Here is a 19,038-nt window from a genome sequence, read left to right on the forward strand (position 1 = left end):
GTATATAAGTTTACGAATCCTACTTTTTATTAAATTTATATGTTCATTCCAAATTAAGCGATTGTCAATTATTATTCCAAGATATTTTATTTTCGTTGTTGCAGTAATTGCTGGGCAAGTGCAGTTTTTCATTGTATTACATGAGGCATGTGCAATAAGTGTGAAAGATGAGGGAGGGAGAGAAGAGGATTTTAATGCAAAGCACATATATTTGGTTTTATTGACATTGAGGGTCAGCAGATTATACGCTAACCAGTTCATAACAACAGATAGTGATTGTTCAGCACGCAGCCTAGCTTGAGACCAGTTTTTACCATGTATGAGTAGAACTGTGTCATCAGCATACATTATAATTTTGCAATTTGGTAACGATAATTGACAGAGTTCATTTATGTATATAGTAAACAAGGTAGGTCCAAGGACGCTACCTTGGGGGACTCCAAAATTAATGGATTCATCTTGGCTAATTTTATCTCCAATTTTAACATATTGAGACCGATCACTAAGGTAACTTTTAAAAATATCTAGAGCAATACCCCTAACACCTATGCGTTCCAGCTTTGTTATAAGTATGTCGATAGAGACGGTATCGAAAGCCTTTGATAGGTCCAGAAATATACCAATTGTTTTTTCTTTCATATCTAAGTCTTTTACAACGCTTTTAGTCAAATTTAATACTGCATCTTCAGTAGATTTACCCTGTTTAAAGCCAAATTGGTTATCAGAAATAATGTTATATTTATTTATGTAATCTAATAATCTATTATTGAGTAACTTTTCAAGAATTTTTGATAGTGTTGTCAATACCGAAATAGGCCTATAATTATCAACGTTGTTTTTGCCCGCTCTTATGAATAGGGTGTACGAGTGCTTTTTAAATACTTTCGGGAAAACTCCAGAAGAAAGGCATAGATTAAAAATATGAACAAGTACAGGAGTAATTGTTTGACTGATTGCTTTTATTATGGAGGTAGGTATTCCGTCCCAGCCAGTTGCAGTTGTAATTTTAAGACTAAGAATTAGTTGTTCTACTTCATTAGCACTTGTACTCATCAAACACATTGAATTTTGGGGGGGTGTTTTCTGAAAATAGTTTGAATAAATATTTTGGACTGGCTCAGTAATTTTAGATGCTAGGTTTTACCAATGTTGGCGAAATAATGATTTACATAATTTACAGAACATATAGGATCATTGGCGTTGGTGAGAAGATCATGTGCATTGGAAGAAGTTTTATTAAAATTTCCTACCTTTTTATTAGATCCCACATAGCTTTAGGGTTTCTGTTTGTTTTTCAAATTGTGTGCGTTCATATTCCCGTTTAACTTTTTTAATTGTATTGTTACAGAAGTTTCTATAGCGGTTATATGTAACTTTAATAATCTCATTGTCAGGATTTTTCACAGTTTTACGATAGAGTTTGTCGCGGTTTCGCATACAGCGTAAAAGGCCAGGCGTAATCCAGGGCTTACGTATTACGTTTTTACTAGGAATTATTTTAATTAAAGTATGTGATGTGATAATGTCTGAAATAATTTTTACAAGCAAGGTAGTTGCTTCATCAGGATTTTCACATCTTAAAACAGCGGAGTAGTCAAAGTTTCGAAGATTATTGATGCAGGCTGTTTCGTCTATACGTTTTGTTAAACGCTGCAAATTATGGTTTGTTTTTATATTAATATTTGCAATAAGCATTACTGGGGCGTGATCTGTAATAGATGAATCTAGAACTAAAGCAGTAGCTTCTTTTTTTTGTTTTTAATATTATATGGTCGAGACAATTTGTATTCCGAGTCGGTAAAGTATGTGCTGGAATTAGGGCATGAAAAGTAAGAGCATTCAGATAAGGGTCAGAATTTGGGTCGTTACTATTAAGTCCAATATTTATATTGATGTCTCCAATAACAGCAATATTTTGGTAGTTGTTTAAGGACTGTAATACCGAATCGAGCGAGATCACAAAATTGTCAATGTTTTTATAGGAAGGGGGGACGATAGAGTGCAATACAAGCAAAGTTATTATATCTGAGAACTAAGCAATTAGCTTCCAGAAAGTTTGGTATCTCAACAGCAAAATTTAGTGAATATCTTGTGTAAGCAACTACCCCATCATTTTGGTTTGTATAATTAGACATAAAAGAATTATAACCAGGAAGTTCTGGTAGAAGAGGGCATTTACTTAACCAACATTCTGATAAAATGATAACATCCACTTGCACCTGGATCCGCACCAATAAAGTTAATAGATCATCAAAATTATGACTTATGCTCCTAATATTAATATGCAGTATTTTAAGTGGGTTTACAGCTTTATCTACGTAAACCTGACACATTTCTGGAGAACAGGAATAAGCTTTAGAAACTTCTATCTGTTCAATTTCATTAATAAAATTTATATGGTCCATAATTAATTAGTAACAATTTTAAAAAGCTACATATTATATTTTAAATAAAATCTTATGGGTTATTCAAACTGTATTATTGTATTGAAAGTCTCCTGAAACAGTCAAAAGAAAATTTTGAACGACCACCAACATTCTAAAATATAGTCTTAAAAGGCCTATACAAAATCAATATTATAAAAAAAACACTACGTTGTGTGTGAAATACCCTTTGAGAAAATTGGGTAGTGTACTCGAGGAAAATGACTCGTAGGATTTGGTTCCGAATAAATTTTTTATAAGACAAACTATTTCTATCATATTTGCGCAATTAAATAAACTTATTAATATCTCAATATAATGTAAATAAATATAACATGGCAACACTAAATATATAACCTCAAAGGCTGCAATGTCCGAGCGAAACGTAGCCAACACCGTCAAAACAACCTACGTATCTTTCTGTATCATCTTACGACTACGACAAAGTTCTATAACGAATCAAACTCCACGTATTTACGACCCTGTCGCACAAACACACCTAGACGATTTTATTTGCGCAAAGTTAAACGGGCTGAAAATTGATTGCCGTTAATTAAATTGAAGCTAATGGACTTTAGAGCTTGTGTCGTCGCGATAAGGACGTTAGTGAAGTTTTACATACGCCCGTGTTGGTCCCTTTAATGCAGAAGCCTTCGCTTGTAATCATATTATCGCGGAGCGCTAACGTAGCACTAGAAAATATTACGTTTGACGAGCTCTATTATTCCGTTTGAAAAATGCTGTTGTCTTTGGAAATAGGTTAATCGTAGTTGAATACTGTCATCGAATAAAAACGCATTGGAATTTTTTCTCGAAGGAGCGTCCTTTCAAAGATTCTATAATTTTCGTTACACGATTGGCGCTCTTTTCTAGAAAGGAAAGTAGGAAAACAACCAAATGTGTACCATTATACCTACGTGATGACTACAGCTTTTTAGGACCTATATTTTAATTAATGTAAAATGCTCAGAAGGATTTTGCAGGAATACCTTAAATCATAATGAATTAGAATCACTTTATTTTAGCATACTACTATTTTCTTCTTTGCCGGTGGTAGTATTCGCATGGCCATCTGTATCACAAACTATTGACGAGAACAACCAAAACTGTTGAAAAAACGGAAAAGTCATACCAGCGGTAACATATCGACTTGTGATTTGATGTTAATAAATGAACGTAACATTAATGATAGTCCCATTTTCAGTTCATTAAAAGTTTTCGTTATCTTAATGTGAAAATATTATGAAGCTGAAAAAATACTAAATACCTACACCTACTTATACTCTATGCACATTACCATAAGTTACTCTTCTTTTATTCCACTTCAAAAGGAAGAAGGAAGATTTATTTTGCTATAACAATGTGTTTTACCGCCAGGAAAAATCGGTTTAACGAGCCCCATAGATATACAAAATAGGGAACATCTATGCCAATCTCAATAGCCTTTCGACTCAGTTGCCACGTTGGCCGCTTGTTGGTTTCCTTGACCAAATTTCCTACATCATTCTAAGGGTTTGAAGGTCTTGTTCTGTGGAGATAATACAGTCACTGATAATAGATGTGTAGATCGTGGATAATTAATATTTCCAACTTCTACCTATCTTTCTATTTGATTAATTTCGTTGCGGGATAAAGACGATTTAGTTTTCCCTGAGACTCGCCGAGCTTCACCGCTCGGACTCATAAAATGCGTGCCACTGCCGATCCTGGCGTACAGGAGTTGTAGTGGTCGCTGTGAGGGCGGAAAAGTCTCAAGTCACTGATAATATTGTGTAGATCGGGATTGTTCGCAGAACGATGATCTTTTAGAGCTAAGATAATCACAACATAGAAGTCTTGAACTTCAGCACTAATATTTCGTAATAGTACCCTGCCGAGCTACCCTGCTTTATGAATTTATCGTTCGCTTTAACGGTGAAGGAAAACATCGTAAGGAAACCTGCACATCTGAGAAGTTCTCTATAGGAATTTCGAAGGTGTGTGAAGTCTACCAATCCGCACTAGGCCAGCGTGGTCGACTAAGGCCTAATCCCTCTTAGTAGTAGAGGACGCCCGTGCTCAGCAGTGGGCAAGTATATAATACAGGGCTGATATTATTATTATTATACCCTGCCGAGATAAAAATGTGCTTAAATTTATTGTTGATTTGTGTTTATTATCTTAATTATTACTTAACCATATATCTATTTATGGACTGCAATCAGAAACATACTTAACCTATCCCAACTTATATCGTTTACCTTTAAACTAAATTAACTTTGGTATGATCGTTAATGTACTCACATAGTTTGGTCTCGCTTCGTCTCTTCACTCGTAGCTTAATGACGCATGATGAAATACACTGCAACAAGTAAATAATTAAGAATTTGTATGCAAAAAGATGTTCTCTTGAACTTCACAAAAAGTTTAGCACACAACAGATGTAATGTAAGAGAAAATTCTTGTACACAAACCCATTCCATTTTATCAAGGTCATTCTTAAGCTCTGATCTATTTAATGTACACAGTTATAAAAAATTATCATCAATAACATATGTTATTTATAATATATAGTATTTAGTATTTCTAAGTGCGCTTTGTAAATAAGAATTTCCGATTTCCATTCTAATGCATCTCATCAATATACCATAAACTACAGTAATAACATAAATGTATCTTGAAAATGCTTGCGGTGACAATCAAGCGAACGGAAGCACCACGCTATCCCATCACCGTTGGTGGCACGTCGCGGAGTCAATAAACACTACCCAAATACTACGTGCCGTTGATGGCAGCTCCTATTGCCGGCGCTGGGTTCCGCTTCTCGTAAGACTTTAATGAAATGGTAAATGAAAGTCTGATTGGAGTTTGATTCTAGAAATTTTACTGAATATACATTTGGAATTCGATTGATTAACACAACATCTTAGAGTCCTATTTTGCAGTAGAGAATTAAAATAACATTTTCTTATTTATTGCAATGATTAATATTAGAGCAGAATTTTGCTGGTGTTAGGATATATTTTACGTCGATAGCGAGCACCGGACACAAAGTGTTTAAACCCGAAATAGCGGCCCTCATAAGTGTGTTACGTTCCGGCATCAGCCGCTGTATATCCGGTTCCAACAGGCCGGTATAATTGTGTCGACTCCCGAGGGGTAATCACTCGTCAGTTAACATTCTATTAGAGCCCACTTCACTTACCATCAGATGCAGCAGAGTCAGTATGTCGTGCTCGTATAAAAAAAGAACAATCACGAATGCGAGATAGACCTCTGAAACTACTAGCGATTAAGGAAGGGTGAGGTACTTGGCTCATAGTACTGGTATATCATACAAGTATTTTAATAGCTTCCGACTGACAAGATGTTATAAAAAGGACCTACCCTAATATTATTTATGGCACGTTTTTCAATTGCAATCGCCCAAGATATGTAGTGCACGCCCAGTCTCCACTGATGTATGGATCTTATTAAACTTTCGCATGAATCTTTCCAGGGTAAGCAGACATAAATCTGCTACAAACGTCCTAGTAAACACCATTTATTGCGAACGGCCTTGTAATTTATTTGGTCCGCGAACTGATCGCGCTATCAATATTGCTAAACTATCGATGTTTGGAATGTTAATAAAACTTTGGAGGGATTTCGAAAGGATATTCATTTAAGGGATAAGGGAATAGCTTAATATGTAGATAAACCTATAGTTATTTTTTTAATTATGGTTATGTTATATCCTGCAATGCCTATAATAATTTGTATACAGTTGAAGAGATTGTTAATATACGTTAATCTCTGCACCTTGGTTACCACGGAGAATATTTTTTTTTTCACTAAAACAAAGCTACGTTACGTATTTATTTATTTATTTGTTTATTAAACACAAAACAGGTTATAATCATGAATGCATCATATTATGACATGAAAAATAATTCCTGGACTAGATTAGATTAGACTTATTATTGAGTGCTATGGGATACTTTATCCGGCGACGGATAAAGAGCAGGAAAAAACGCGTGCCTTTGCTTTCAATAGCCCTATACTTAATTTAAATGTGAATACTTTGGCTTACATTAAGTTTCTTAAACTATTTGGAAAAAATATATACAGTATACATTACACCCAGTAATCAAGTCTGGTGTGGTAGAGGTACGTATTAGTAAAAATGCTATCATCCATCCATGTGACAAATGTTTGCGAGTCTCACAAACTGACAGTACTCTCATCGCTCGCTTCTCAGTTCATTATGCTTATCTACTAAGGACTTACCTCGTGTATATGACCCAGGACTTCTGCCCTCGACATGTCTTCTAGCCGCGTCTCATTGACATCCATGATCTCGTCAGCCAGCTCCAAATTGTCCATGTTGTCTGCTGAAGGCGACCCTAAGAGACAATATGAACAATTGAAGAATAGAACATGTCCCTTGCAAGATACGTAACTGTTTATAAAAACAAATTATTACGCTACAGTTTACGGACAGTTGTTGCGTACATATGCGACTTGCCACAAGTTCTGCAAATTTGTGGAAGTCTTGACGTGATTGTTTATATGGTAAAAATGGCACGGGAAAGCCTACTTTTGAGAGTTTTCTTGCTAATGTAAACAGTTTCTAGATATAAGAATACTTATGAATCCAAATTAATTACTGTACAAACATACCTATTTTTATTTTCCACTTTTGATATTTCTATAATTATAAATATGGTATCAGTGGCGAAAGGTCCATATATCCATTCCTTCCGCCTTTTATTTATGTAAATCCAATTATCATTAGAACGATTTGCAGACAGCATTTATACATATTAGTAAGTACTTATATGTTATGTCGGGTTCCCTTCGGAAAATTTCACCTTTCACCACTGGTAAGTATTAGATGATAACGGTAAAATAATATTAATATATAAATAATATGTTATTGATTTAACATTGCTCATGTTTGAATCTTCTCTCTAGATATGTCTTTAGTTTACGCTTATAGTGCGTACCTTCTCTAAGTAATCTATGCTTACAATTATTCACTTTCACGTTTGATAAAAGGTCATTCATGTTTTTGGATATACACAAGTCCACATTTTGTTCTAATACTTATCCACCCTAGAAACATTAACAAGGTAAATCCAGTAGGTACGTTGCCAGTAAATCAATGTTTAATTATTTACTCTCATTTAATTAGAAGCCAATCTTGGTTGAACTTAATTTGCATTTACTCAGCAACCAGTAAGAAGTAACAGGTGAAGCTGTTAAGCAAATATGAACGGAGGAAATTCTAGGTAATCTAGCTCGATAGAACTTGGTACGTTGATCTAGCAAATTGTACAAGATTCAACGGAATGCAATGAATTATGGAACTGACTTCGTATGGTGTACTGTGTGTAATTTATAGTTATACACATTACGTGTGGTTATAGTTATGTGCATCATTATAGGTAATTTAATTACCTATATCAATAACTTAAATATTTCTATTTTATGACAACAATGTATAACCAATTCATTATTTCTTTAGTGAAGTTTGGTGTTTACCAAAATATCATATATTAATCCATACAACCCAGAATAAGCCATAAAATACATGTAAATGATTTTTATTTTCAAAAAATACTAAATTCGCAACTCAATTTCTAATTACCTTTACAAGTACCATTTACCGTACGTATATTATTTGTTCTTACATCATAAGGGAGGAAAATGATTCAAAAGAAACATTTCGTAAAAGATATGAAAACACGCACCGCCCACAGAGTCTAATTTGGAAAATTAAAAATGACATGACGAAAGAAAATGGGGTGCTTATAAAAATATACTTACGAATATAACGTCTATTTGAATCGTAAGTAATGCTTTGTTGAATGTTATTTTACTGCTCATTTGATCTAAGTAAAAAATTAAATGAGATAGTATGTCTCTATTTGTGAAACTCATGTATAATATATAATTAATACCTGCTTTAGTACATTTTAGTGTAAATTAACATAATTAAATCAAGTACCTAAATACATGCATGCAAAACTACGTCATTTTAATGGTTGCATTGTGTTTCAATTTAAGAAAATTGGATGCAATGTTAGTTTATGTTTTAAATGACGACGTAGGATTAATTGATGATATATACTTACCATATAATTTTATTTTATTATCTTTAGTCTGCACAACTATTATAACGTAACCTTCTAAATCCACCGATTTACTTTTAACTGTGGTCATTTTGTCTATAGCGTTTATTTGTGTGGTTGGCGCGTTAAACGAATTCATTTTGTCTAATTATTACTATTTATCCTACAATAAACACTAAGGAAACGAAACCGCCACGCGTGTGGCGAACGACGAACTAATATTATTTTCTGGCCAACGTTTCCGCCAACACCATTTCAAACAAAATTTACGCTTAAAATTGCAGAACATATTGATAAAATCACTCATTTTTAAACGTTCAACCCGGAGAAAATAATTCAGCCATCATTGTATATTCTCACAGAAAAATCACGTGTTGTTGCGTGTCCATCGATATTTTACCAAATGCGATACAATTGTTCTGTTTTACACACTGTTTTCTATATGTTTAAGGCAAAAAGTCGATCTTTTTCACACAGTTTTTCACACTGACAAGTCATGTTGTACTGTACGCGGTGTGGTTACTCTTCAGGGCACTTTATTTACAGTTTTATCACATTTCCTATATAACTAAAATATATTGCGAGCGTGTATGTTTCGTTTTAAGCGTATTATTTGTTATTTATGTACATTTTTAGGCGTGTAAGCGTGTTTTAAAAGTGGAAAAGCGGTCCCACGTCCGCGGGCTGGGTGTTCGCCGCGAATAAGACTATCCCATTTTCGTGCGATCAATAATGCTCCCCTACCCAGCATCCCTTCAAGCTCCCACAGACTAGCGTACTATTTCGCTGTCTCTATTTCAGTAAAATTGCGATATGTTATATGTTTTCAATGATTTGGGATATATAATGCAATAAAAAACCAAAAAAGAGATTTTCAAAATTTTAGGAGAAAAATAAATGCAAAATACGAGTCCAAGGTCCCACCGAGATTTGAACTCGGATCGCTGGATTCAAAGTCCAGAGTGCTAACCATTACACCATGGGACCGTTGAATAATATGTTGAAATAACAGTATAAAAATTTGTTACAAAAATATGACATTACTAAAAAGTGAATAGCAGTTTTCGTATTATACAACTAGGAAAGATAAACCTCAATGGCGCAAAATATTTGAATTCAAAGAGGAATACAAAGCTGGCGACCTGTATTAAAATATTATTTATTGAATGTGTACACTAGATGGCAGTAATGACAACGTCCAAAAATCTAAGTTAATAAGTGTAAGGAACTAGCGACATCTCTTGTTGTTTGTTAACATCAAGCTACTGGCCGTCGGCTAAAAGTACTAGGTGTTGTTATTGATGAAAAAGTTTGAAATATTTTTATAACGTTGAAATTTATTCTCTATTTAAATTTTAATTATATATTGTATATTTTATAATCCTGTGAGCAATTTAGAATTTTATTATAAAATAGTAGTATTATTTATCTGCTTTGGTTAGAAAACCATGTATTTGTTATAGCAACACCAAACGTCAGTTTGTCACTGACTTCGCTACGGTATGGTTGTCATTTCGTCCGTCTATCAAATAACGTGATAGATGAATGGAAAATAATTAACATTACCGCAGCGAAGACACCGAACGAATCTTTTCGATACGTAACGCCGCGAGTGCTACGGCTAACAAGTGATCGCAAACGGTGCACACTCCGCGACAACACCGCCATGATCGATGTAAGAAACAAAGATGGCGGAATAATACGGTGATCATAACCAAATTGTTTAGCCGTGTGTAGCGTTATGTGCGGTGGTGGGCGGCGGCTGCAGCAGTGTCGGGGCGCGTGAGAGAAGAGGAGAGGTGCGATGGGGGCGCGGCCGGGGTGATGCCGCCGGCCGGCCGCGGGGCCATGGCGGCCGAAGAAGAACGCCCGCCGCTCGACCTCTTCACCGCCGAGTACGACTACGTCGCCCAAGGCGAGGACGAGCTCTCGCTGCGGCGTGGCGAGATCGTCGAGGTGCTGTCTAAGGACGCGAACATATCCGGCGACGAAGGATGGTGGACGGGCAAGATCGGCGACCGCGTCGGGATCTTCCCCGCCGTGTACGTGACGGAGGGAGACCCGCTGGCGGTGGAGCCGCCGCACGTGTCCTTCTCGGAGCTCAAGCTGGAGGAAGTGATCGGCGTGGGCGGCTTCGGGAAGGTGTACCGCGGCTACTGGAACGACGAAGTTGTCGCGGTGAAGGCGGCGCGCCAGGACGCCAACGAGGACATCGACGTCATCAAAGAAAGTGTGCTTCAGGAGGCGAGGCTCTTCTGGGTGTTGCAACACGAGAATATAGTGTCGTTGAAAGGTGTTTGTCTCGAGGAGCCCAATTTGTGTTTGGTGATGGAGTATGCGCGCGGTGGGCCGCTCAACCGAGTGCTCAGCGGCAGGAAGATCCGGCCCGACATCCTGGTGGACTGGGCCATCCAGGTGGCGCAGGGAATGGCGTACCTGCACATAGGTGCGCCCATGTCGCTCATACACAGGGACCTCAAGAGCTCTAATGGTGAGTCTTACTCTAATATATACCTAATATTTTATATATTTTATTGCACCATAAATAATCAAATTTCTAGTAGCATGCAATTACCTAAATATTTTTATAACATACGCAAAAAAAAATATATTATTCAAGATTAAAAATCTATAATATTTATTGATATCAGCTAACTGCAGATTGTTTTTAAATGTCAACAAAACAGGAATAACTTGTGTTAGTACATATCCAGCAGTCATAGATTGTCATTTAAAATGTATAATATTTTAATGTTATTTTACATACAATTCTATATTGCTTTTGGAGTAACTAAATCTGATATTGGTCCAATAAGTATTATTTATAATTATTATGTATGCATTATATATTATATATGCATTTTTGTCCCATATTCTTTTACTTGAACTGTTAATGAATATATAACCTCTATAAAAATATAATAGTACCCATGTCTTAAGATATTATCCTATTGTTAAGCATGTAAAAGGGGGTAGATAGAAGTTTTGTTTACCTGAATAGTTTGTATGGATTTTAGTTACACTCTTCAATAAAGCAAGGGTTATCTAAAAATATTAAAATCAATTTATATATTTCTTTTTAAATTTAGAAATGGTTTTCTGCAGACTATGAACACTTATATATAATTATGGTCACACTCAAAGTAAAAAATTATGAAACATACATAATTGAACAATAAAAAATGAGTGTAAAATATTTTACAATTCAGAACAGCGGTAGTTCTTTACTGCTGAATTTATTAATGATAATTATGGAATCAATAATTCGAATATTATCGTAGGTTGAATCTTATTGAGTTTTCAGTTAGTTCCCTACTGTAAGTTTTTACCTCATCAACAGCTGTTTATGTTTTACATCAACATTGACATAGTTTTACAGTTATTAAGCAATTATTTTTATCAGTACCTATTCAATTATTCTATATTAAACAATAGAAATAGTATTTATTACTATAATGTAACCACACAGTTATGTCTTAGTCGTTGTGCATATTATACTCACACATTTGTATGTATTAGATTTTTTTTGCCCTCAAAGGCAGAAGCTACACCTCACCAGATTCCAAGAGGCTACCGTCAACCATGGACTTTGGTAATACCAGAGGCGCAGTCCAGCTATGATAAAAAAATCTACTTTATTGAATTTAATTGCTAAACAATTAAATTTTATGCATTGTATTGATAATATTATTCTACACTTTTAAGATATGTGAAGGTGGTTCTAATTAGCTGCTTTCTAAAAGCTGTGTAAATTGCAAATCGGGAGGAAGCTGATTTTGCCTCCCAGGTCAAGCAACTCTAAAAAATGTTTAATCTCTATTTTCCTGGTGAAGATTATGAATATATTTCTTTACCATGGCTATGTAGCCTTAAGAAATTACATATTATATAGTATAAAACTATATTTTCAAAAACACTTAAATTCCTCAGTGTCATTAACCCACCCACTCTGTTATCTATTGTATGGAAACATCCTTGAAAGTTCAAATAACTGAGACAAGGCCAAATGATATTCACACATATAATCAAATCGACTATACTAAATTCCACAGACTGATAAACTGATAACACCTATGCTGGCCTTCTTTAACCTTAAACATTGTATAGTGTCTTCATTATATGTGTTGAAAATTGATCTGCATAATATTCATACGGTTTTAAGTCTCGACTCTCAACAGGGTAGGTAGTAGTATAACTGTTGCAATCATGGTATAAAGTTCTTGATATAATAATAATACTTATTGTTAAGCTGAATGCTGTATAAATTACATTTCTTTATGTATGATGAGGAATATTAACATTATATTTTGCTATCAAATCAAAAAGTTTGGTATCCTACTTGTTCCAAGTTTCTAAAGATATTATGTCTGGAAAAAGTTAGGACATAAATTAATTTTACACATTTGGATATTAAATAGATAGATAGACAACCTTTGGTATACAATATATAGGTTTCCTTTTACACTTAAAAAGACATATAAAAAAAATCATAAAGACTTGCATACCAGCATAATCACAACAGCTAGTGAGGAATATAAACAAAACACAAATACTAACATGTTATAGGTAAGTTACATATGCAACATTTCAAGGATATCACAAAAAACAAATCTATTATCCACAAACTATAAGTACTTATAACCAAACAAGTCATGTATACATTTTGGTATCTGATGTCATCTATTGTAATTACTACTGTGGTCTTCAACTCTGTTCTGTTGACCTATTATTTATATATGCATCATGTTTAAAAATTCACAATTATGGCCCCTATGCAATACAATATTGTTCATCCCACATAATTTTTTGCCATAGTTTCACCCACATGGTACTCTTTAAACAAATTTGACATGTACTGTTCTTTGTCTTGATAATTTTTTAATTATATGCTTCCACATTGTGTTCTCTGCATTGGACCATTAGCGGTAAGCATTGAGAATCTCATGTTGTGGAGTGTCCAATTTTAAATTTTATTTATATGTGAATGTTTCCTCTATGACAGACAAAACATATGAAAACTCTAGTTTCCAGTGTTGCAACACATAATTTTCAATTGCATTAACTTTTAGAATTTATTCTTAGCACTTAATGTAAAAATGATAACATGAACCAAAAATGTGCAAAATGCAGCCAAAAAGAGATTAAAATTATATATATTTGTTTCTATCATGTGTGAGAAATTATTACTGTGTAAACCAGTCTTCAGTTGAACAAAATCCCAGAACATTTTATAGAAATACACAAATAGCTATATGTATACATTACAACATACAAACATCATAATTGAAGAACATTAAAAACAAAATTTTCAAAAAAAATATGGACAAATGGTACTGTTAATTAGATAAGTACTATCATCAGTCCAAAATCACCTGTGTTGAGGATATTTACTGATTTCAGATAAGAACTGCTGATATACAACAGGTTCTTGAGTTTTTATGTGGGAAAATGTATTTTTATTTATCAAACTGTAATCTAGTCCGCAGTTGCTGCATATTCTAATTGTAGGTAACTGTATTTAATTACTGATTTTTGTTATCAACATTGTCATCATGCATTTGTTAGGCTTTATTTTTTTTGTAATCAAATATAATTTGTTCCCTTCAAGCTATCCTATGATATTAGGGGCTGAAAATCTTTTGTGAGATTTAAATAAAATGTATTTATTATTTGTTTTTTAGTATAATTATGTTTAGGTATTTTAAATCTTGTTTAGAGTAGCTGATAAACATTTTTTAATTTAATTTTCATAATTTGTTATAAAATGCTGAATTTTTTATTCCTATCTATTATTTATTTAAATTATTATGTCTTAAACATCTCAGCATTTTATCTATACTATTATATAAAGCTGAAGAGTTTGTTTGTTTGTTTGTTTGTTTGTTTGAACGCGCTAATCTCAGGAACTACCAGTCCAAATTGAAAAATTCTTTTTGCGTTGGATAGCCCTTTGTTCGTGGAGTGCTATAGGCTATATATCATCACGCTATACCCAATAGGAGTGGGGCAGTAATGGCTAATCTCAGGAACTACCGGCCCAAACTGAAAAATTCTTTTTGTGTTGGATAGCCCTTTGTTCGTGGAGTGCTATAGGCCATATATCATCACGCTATGACCAATAGGAGCGGAGCAGTAATGGCTAATCTCAGGAACTACCGGTTCAAACTGAAAAAATATTTTTGTGTTGGATAGTTCTTTGTTCGTGGAGTACTATGGGGTATATATCATCACGCTATGACCAATAGGAGCGGAGCAGTAATGGCTAATCTCAGGAACTATCAGATCGAACTGAAAAAATATTTTTGTGTTGGATAGCACTTTGTTCCTGGAGTGCTATAGGCTATATATCATCACGCTATGACTAATAGGAGCGGAGCAGTAATGGCTAATCTCAGGAACTACCGTGTTTGAACTGAAAAAATCTTTTTGTGTTGGATAGCCCTTTGTTCCTGGAGTGCTATAGGCTATATATCATCACGCTATGACCAATCGGAGCGGAGCAGTAATGAAACATGTTGCAAAAACGGGGAAAAATTATTAGTTTTGAGAGCTTCCGTTGCGTGCGCTGCGTAAACGATTAAAGTTATGCAACAATGATGTATGACGGGATTATTCCTCTTAAAAAGTTCTAAAAATATATTATAAAACAAAGTCCCCCGCTGCATCTGTCTGCCTGAACGTGTTAAACTCAACTACCAAACGTATTAAGATGAAATTTGGTATGGAGACAGTTTGAGAGGCTCCCGGGAAACTACTACTTTTATAACGGAAAACTTTAGCCTGAAACACTTTATAACGCGGGCGGAGCCGCGGGCAAAAGCTAGTAATAACATATACATACTGATCATTAAAAAAGTGATAAAAATGTTTAATTAAAATTTGATGTTAATTTGCAAATTATGACAAGAAGTGCTATTGTATTGCAATATAAATATTTTCTTCATATACAAAACAAATTAAATCTAACTTTAGAAAAAGAAAGTCCTAAATAAACATGGCTGTGCAATTACTCTGAATTGTATCAAATGTTCCTATCTTTAAAAACATTTGCAATAACTAATCCAAAAATATTCAATAATCAATGTATTTAGTCAAGTAACCTTTGCAATCCATTTGTCTGTTCAATATTTTTTGCAAAGCCAACGATAGTGTAGTATACATTTAAATATTCAGCGAGTGCATTTCTTTATTGTCACTTCCTGTAATGTAGGTCGTATTGTAGAAGCACTGCAATCACACCGGGTTCTGCGACCTATTTATATGCACTTTGTTCAAGTGATTTCATATTGTCATCCATTACCTTTGCTAGACATCCTTTAGGAAAAATGCAATGTTGAATCCTTTTTTAATTGTTTCTTTTGTAGTTCCTGATGCTAACTTCCTGTTAGATATTTTTTCTGCTTCAATACATAAATGTTTTCTATATAATCTTATTGACAGTATCTATGTAGAATATAAATAGACACAATATATATTTTTAGTCTAGTAACAGGTTTTTTATTGTAATAAATTATTTTATTATATATTTATGCAATCATTTGAGAATGCTTGTAATAATCATTAATTATCTTATATGATATGTGGATAAGTCTTGTCAGTTGTCGGACAGTATCCAATTTGTGAGTTAACACTTTCTATGTGGTTACCAACTAGTAGGTCTTCATGTTTGCCTAGGACTTACTATAAGATGATCAAAGTACGGTCTTCTTGCTCTATAAATAGTACAGTAATTTGATTATGAATATGCAGTGTGTGAAATCTTATCTATCTTTTATTAGATTTACTGGTTACATGAAGTTTTATTCTTAAACCAATTTACAAAATTCTACACTATCCATATGAAACCTACCAACCTTAATTTGTACCTAATTCAGCCTCAAAAGAAAACATTTTAGGTTTCCGTAGTGAAGAATTTATTGTCTTCCTGTCAAACAGATATGTGTTGTATTATCTTTTTGAGTTATTTTAATAGGAAAAGATGTATTCCGTATTATTTTCCTGTATTTTTTCTTTTGCATAAACAAGGAAAATGTATGTTTACGCATTTGTTGCTAGGTTTAGTTATTAAACGCCAAATCAAACCAGTTTCAAACGGGATAGGCAAGTGCGTAACTTCCCAATCGTCAAGTTAAATATGCACAGGGCATCCGATTTTCCGCCCTCGCTGTCTCCCCTAGCGCGTTAGCCGTTGCAAATGGGGCCCTAACCCTTTCTTCGTCATCCAATCAGCTGAAAGCTTCCTGTCATCGTGACGTATCTGTTTTTAGATTGCATTAGAGCTGACTTAAGATTTTCTCCGATAGAACCATCGTGAATAATTTATACTAATAACTCAGGGGTTCTGTGATGTAATAAGTGAAGAATTTGAAAAGAAATCTTCATGATATTGCTCAGCTCTATTTACGATACATATTGCCAGGTAAAAAGTAGATCAAGGAAAGATTGTCCAATAATAATAATCTGCAATAAGTTCATCAGTTCACGCACGTAATATTAACAGCGACAATTTATAATTCGATTTGACCTGTAATTTCATACGAATCTTGATTCGATAATAGCACGTCGCAACAAATATAAAGATAAAGTCGGTGGTGTTTTGTTTAAATTAACATTCATTCACATTGCCGTTTTTGGAAGATCTCGAAATGTTAAGTTTCGCCCGTGTTTCGAGAACTGATGTAGACTTGAGAACATAGTGTATGCAGGAGCGATTTTAGTAAAGTTTTTTAATACAAAAATAGAAAATTTTCCTTTAAAGACGACGTGGTATATAAAATAGGTAACTAACATCAGATTACGACTTGAGCGGTTCAGCAGGTTCCTGCTAAATAAAAAAAAGCAAAAAGATTTATTTGAAGAACAATTATTAATCATAGATTTTTTCGTACACTATCATGATAGGAACTTAAATCTATTTCACTTTTCCAAAGCTTAGGCTGGATAATTTTGCAATAGCTAAATTAATTACTAATTCATTTTAAAACGGTGTCATTATTAATGTTTTTCCCGTATTCAGTGCTCATAGTGGCGAACAAAATAATTATAGTACTATAGTTTTCTGATTTCTATCGTAAAATGATTTATCTTCCTCATTGGTTCATTCAATCAGATGATTTGCTCGTTTTATTTTTCGCTAATTCTTTACCAATAAGTCCGCTCCAAACAGGTAATTGCCGTAAATTTCGCAAGCTTTGTGTTACAAGGGTGTCTGAAATGACACCGCGGATACATGATCATCATTATGTGTCCGGAACGCATTTTTTAGCCGTACCTTTTTTAAGTTTTTCGGAGAATGTTAATAACTGTTTTGGTAGTCTTATAATAATACTTAAACACTGGTATTTGTGACTTTATTATATTATTGTGTTTCATTTTGTGTTTTAAGAAGTATTATTGTATTTTTTCCAATAAATAATTTAATAAATAATATTAATAATAATTTTCAATAATTTTAATTACCGCAAAAACACTAAGTTAAAGTATTGACGTCGTATTTAAATATTCTTTAATTTGCATATATTTTAAGTTTTTATTTAATTTTAACGTATTAACAGCTTAAGTATGATTTGAATGTTATCTAATTAAGTACTTTAATAACATTTACGAGTTGTTTTTTTATCTATAACAACGCAATGCCATGGAACAATAAACAGAAATTATACACCGTTCTATTCCGTAAACCAGTTTCTTTAATTTTTTTTTTATTTCAAAAGAATAATTATGTTAAGTATTATTTTTACATAATTTAAAAATAATACTTATATTTATTTTAGTAACGTATTTCCAAAAGCATATTTGTTTCATACCAATTGGGTATTTAAAGTTAGTTTGATTTTTATTTTACAAAACAGAAATGGTTAAAGCATGTTTCGATGAACCCGCATCGCGGATACCAGTAAGCAATAGCAAAATTAAAGTTTGTTTATAAATACAGAATAATCTCTGAAACTACTAACCTAATTCCGAAAACAGCATCGAATAATTGACCTATTGCTACTGTATCACCTATGTAGACGAACAAATCATGCCCAGGTAAGCAATAAATCGATTACTGTCCAATCTGCTCAGTTGCATACCCGCGTCAAATGCGATGTATGATGGACAATCGAACCAATTGAGATGCAGTTATTTTAATGCTTGTATAATGTATCACTATTGTTATATAGTGAGATTCATCTTTGTCTAATAAACACCATGATTTAAATGCATAGCCTTGTATATATAGAACTTGTCAAACATCTATACGACTTTTTATATAACTAAAATAGAACAGTAGTTTAGAATTGAAAACGTTGTTAGAATTTGACATTTAAATAACATTATTTAATAGTCCTTTATAGCAAGTCTTTCTCGAAGGGGAGACTGGCATAGATAATAATAACACCGAATATCTAATTTATGAATAATATTAAATATATGTAATATTACATATTGCGTAAGCAATAACATTTCACAGACTGCCATAATTTTTAAGAATAACGAGGGACGCATTGTCTCTTTGTTCGACCTTTTATTTGGAC

At 33.6% G+C, this 19,038-nt stretch overlaps 1 protein-coding gene and 1 non-coding gene across 3 annotated transcripts in view; one reads left to right on the plus strand and one right to left on the minus strand.

Annotated features, from left to right (window-relative positions):
• Positions 1–9,433: 9,433 nt before the first annotated feature.
• Trnaq-uug lies at positions 9,434–9,505 on the minus strand. The gene has a single exon. It is a non-coding gene; the product is annotated as a tRNA-Gln (tRNA).
• Positions 9,506–10,002: 497 nt separating this feature from the next.
• The window catches only part of LOC115451390 (mitogen-activated protein kinase kinase kinase 11), an 82,942-nt gene continuing 73,906 nt past the window's right edge, over positions 10,003–19,038 (plus strand). For both annotated transcript variants that reach the window (XM_037437353.1, XM_037437354.1), the window contains exon 1: positions 10,003–11,009. In XM_037437353.1, coding sequence (XP_037293250.1) covers positions 10,343–11,009 — 667 coding nt within the window. In that variant the 5' untranslated portion in view covers positions 10,003–10,342. The remainder of the gene's footprint in view (positions 11,010–19,038) is intronic.

The sequence above is a fragment of the Manduca sexta genome, chromosome 11, assembly GCF_014839805.1.
Source record: "Manduca sexta isolate Smith_Timp_Sample1 chromosome 11, JHU_Msex_v1.0, whole genome shotgun sequence".
NCBI classification, from domain to species: Eukaryota; Metazoa; Arthropoda; class Insecta; order Lepidoptera; family Sphingidae; genus Manduca; species Manduca sexta.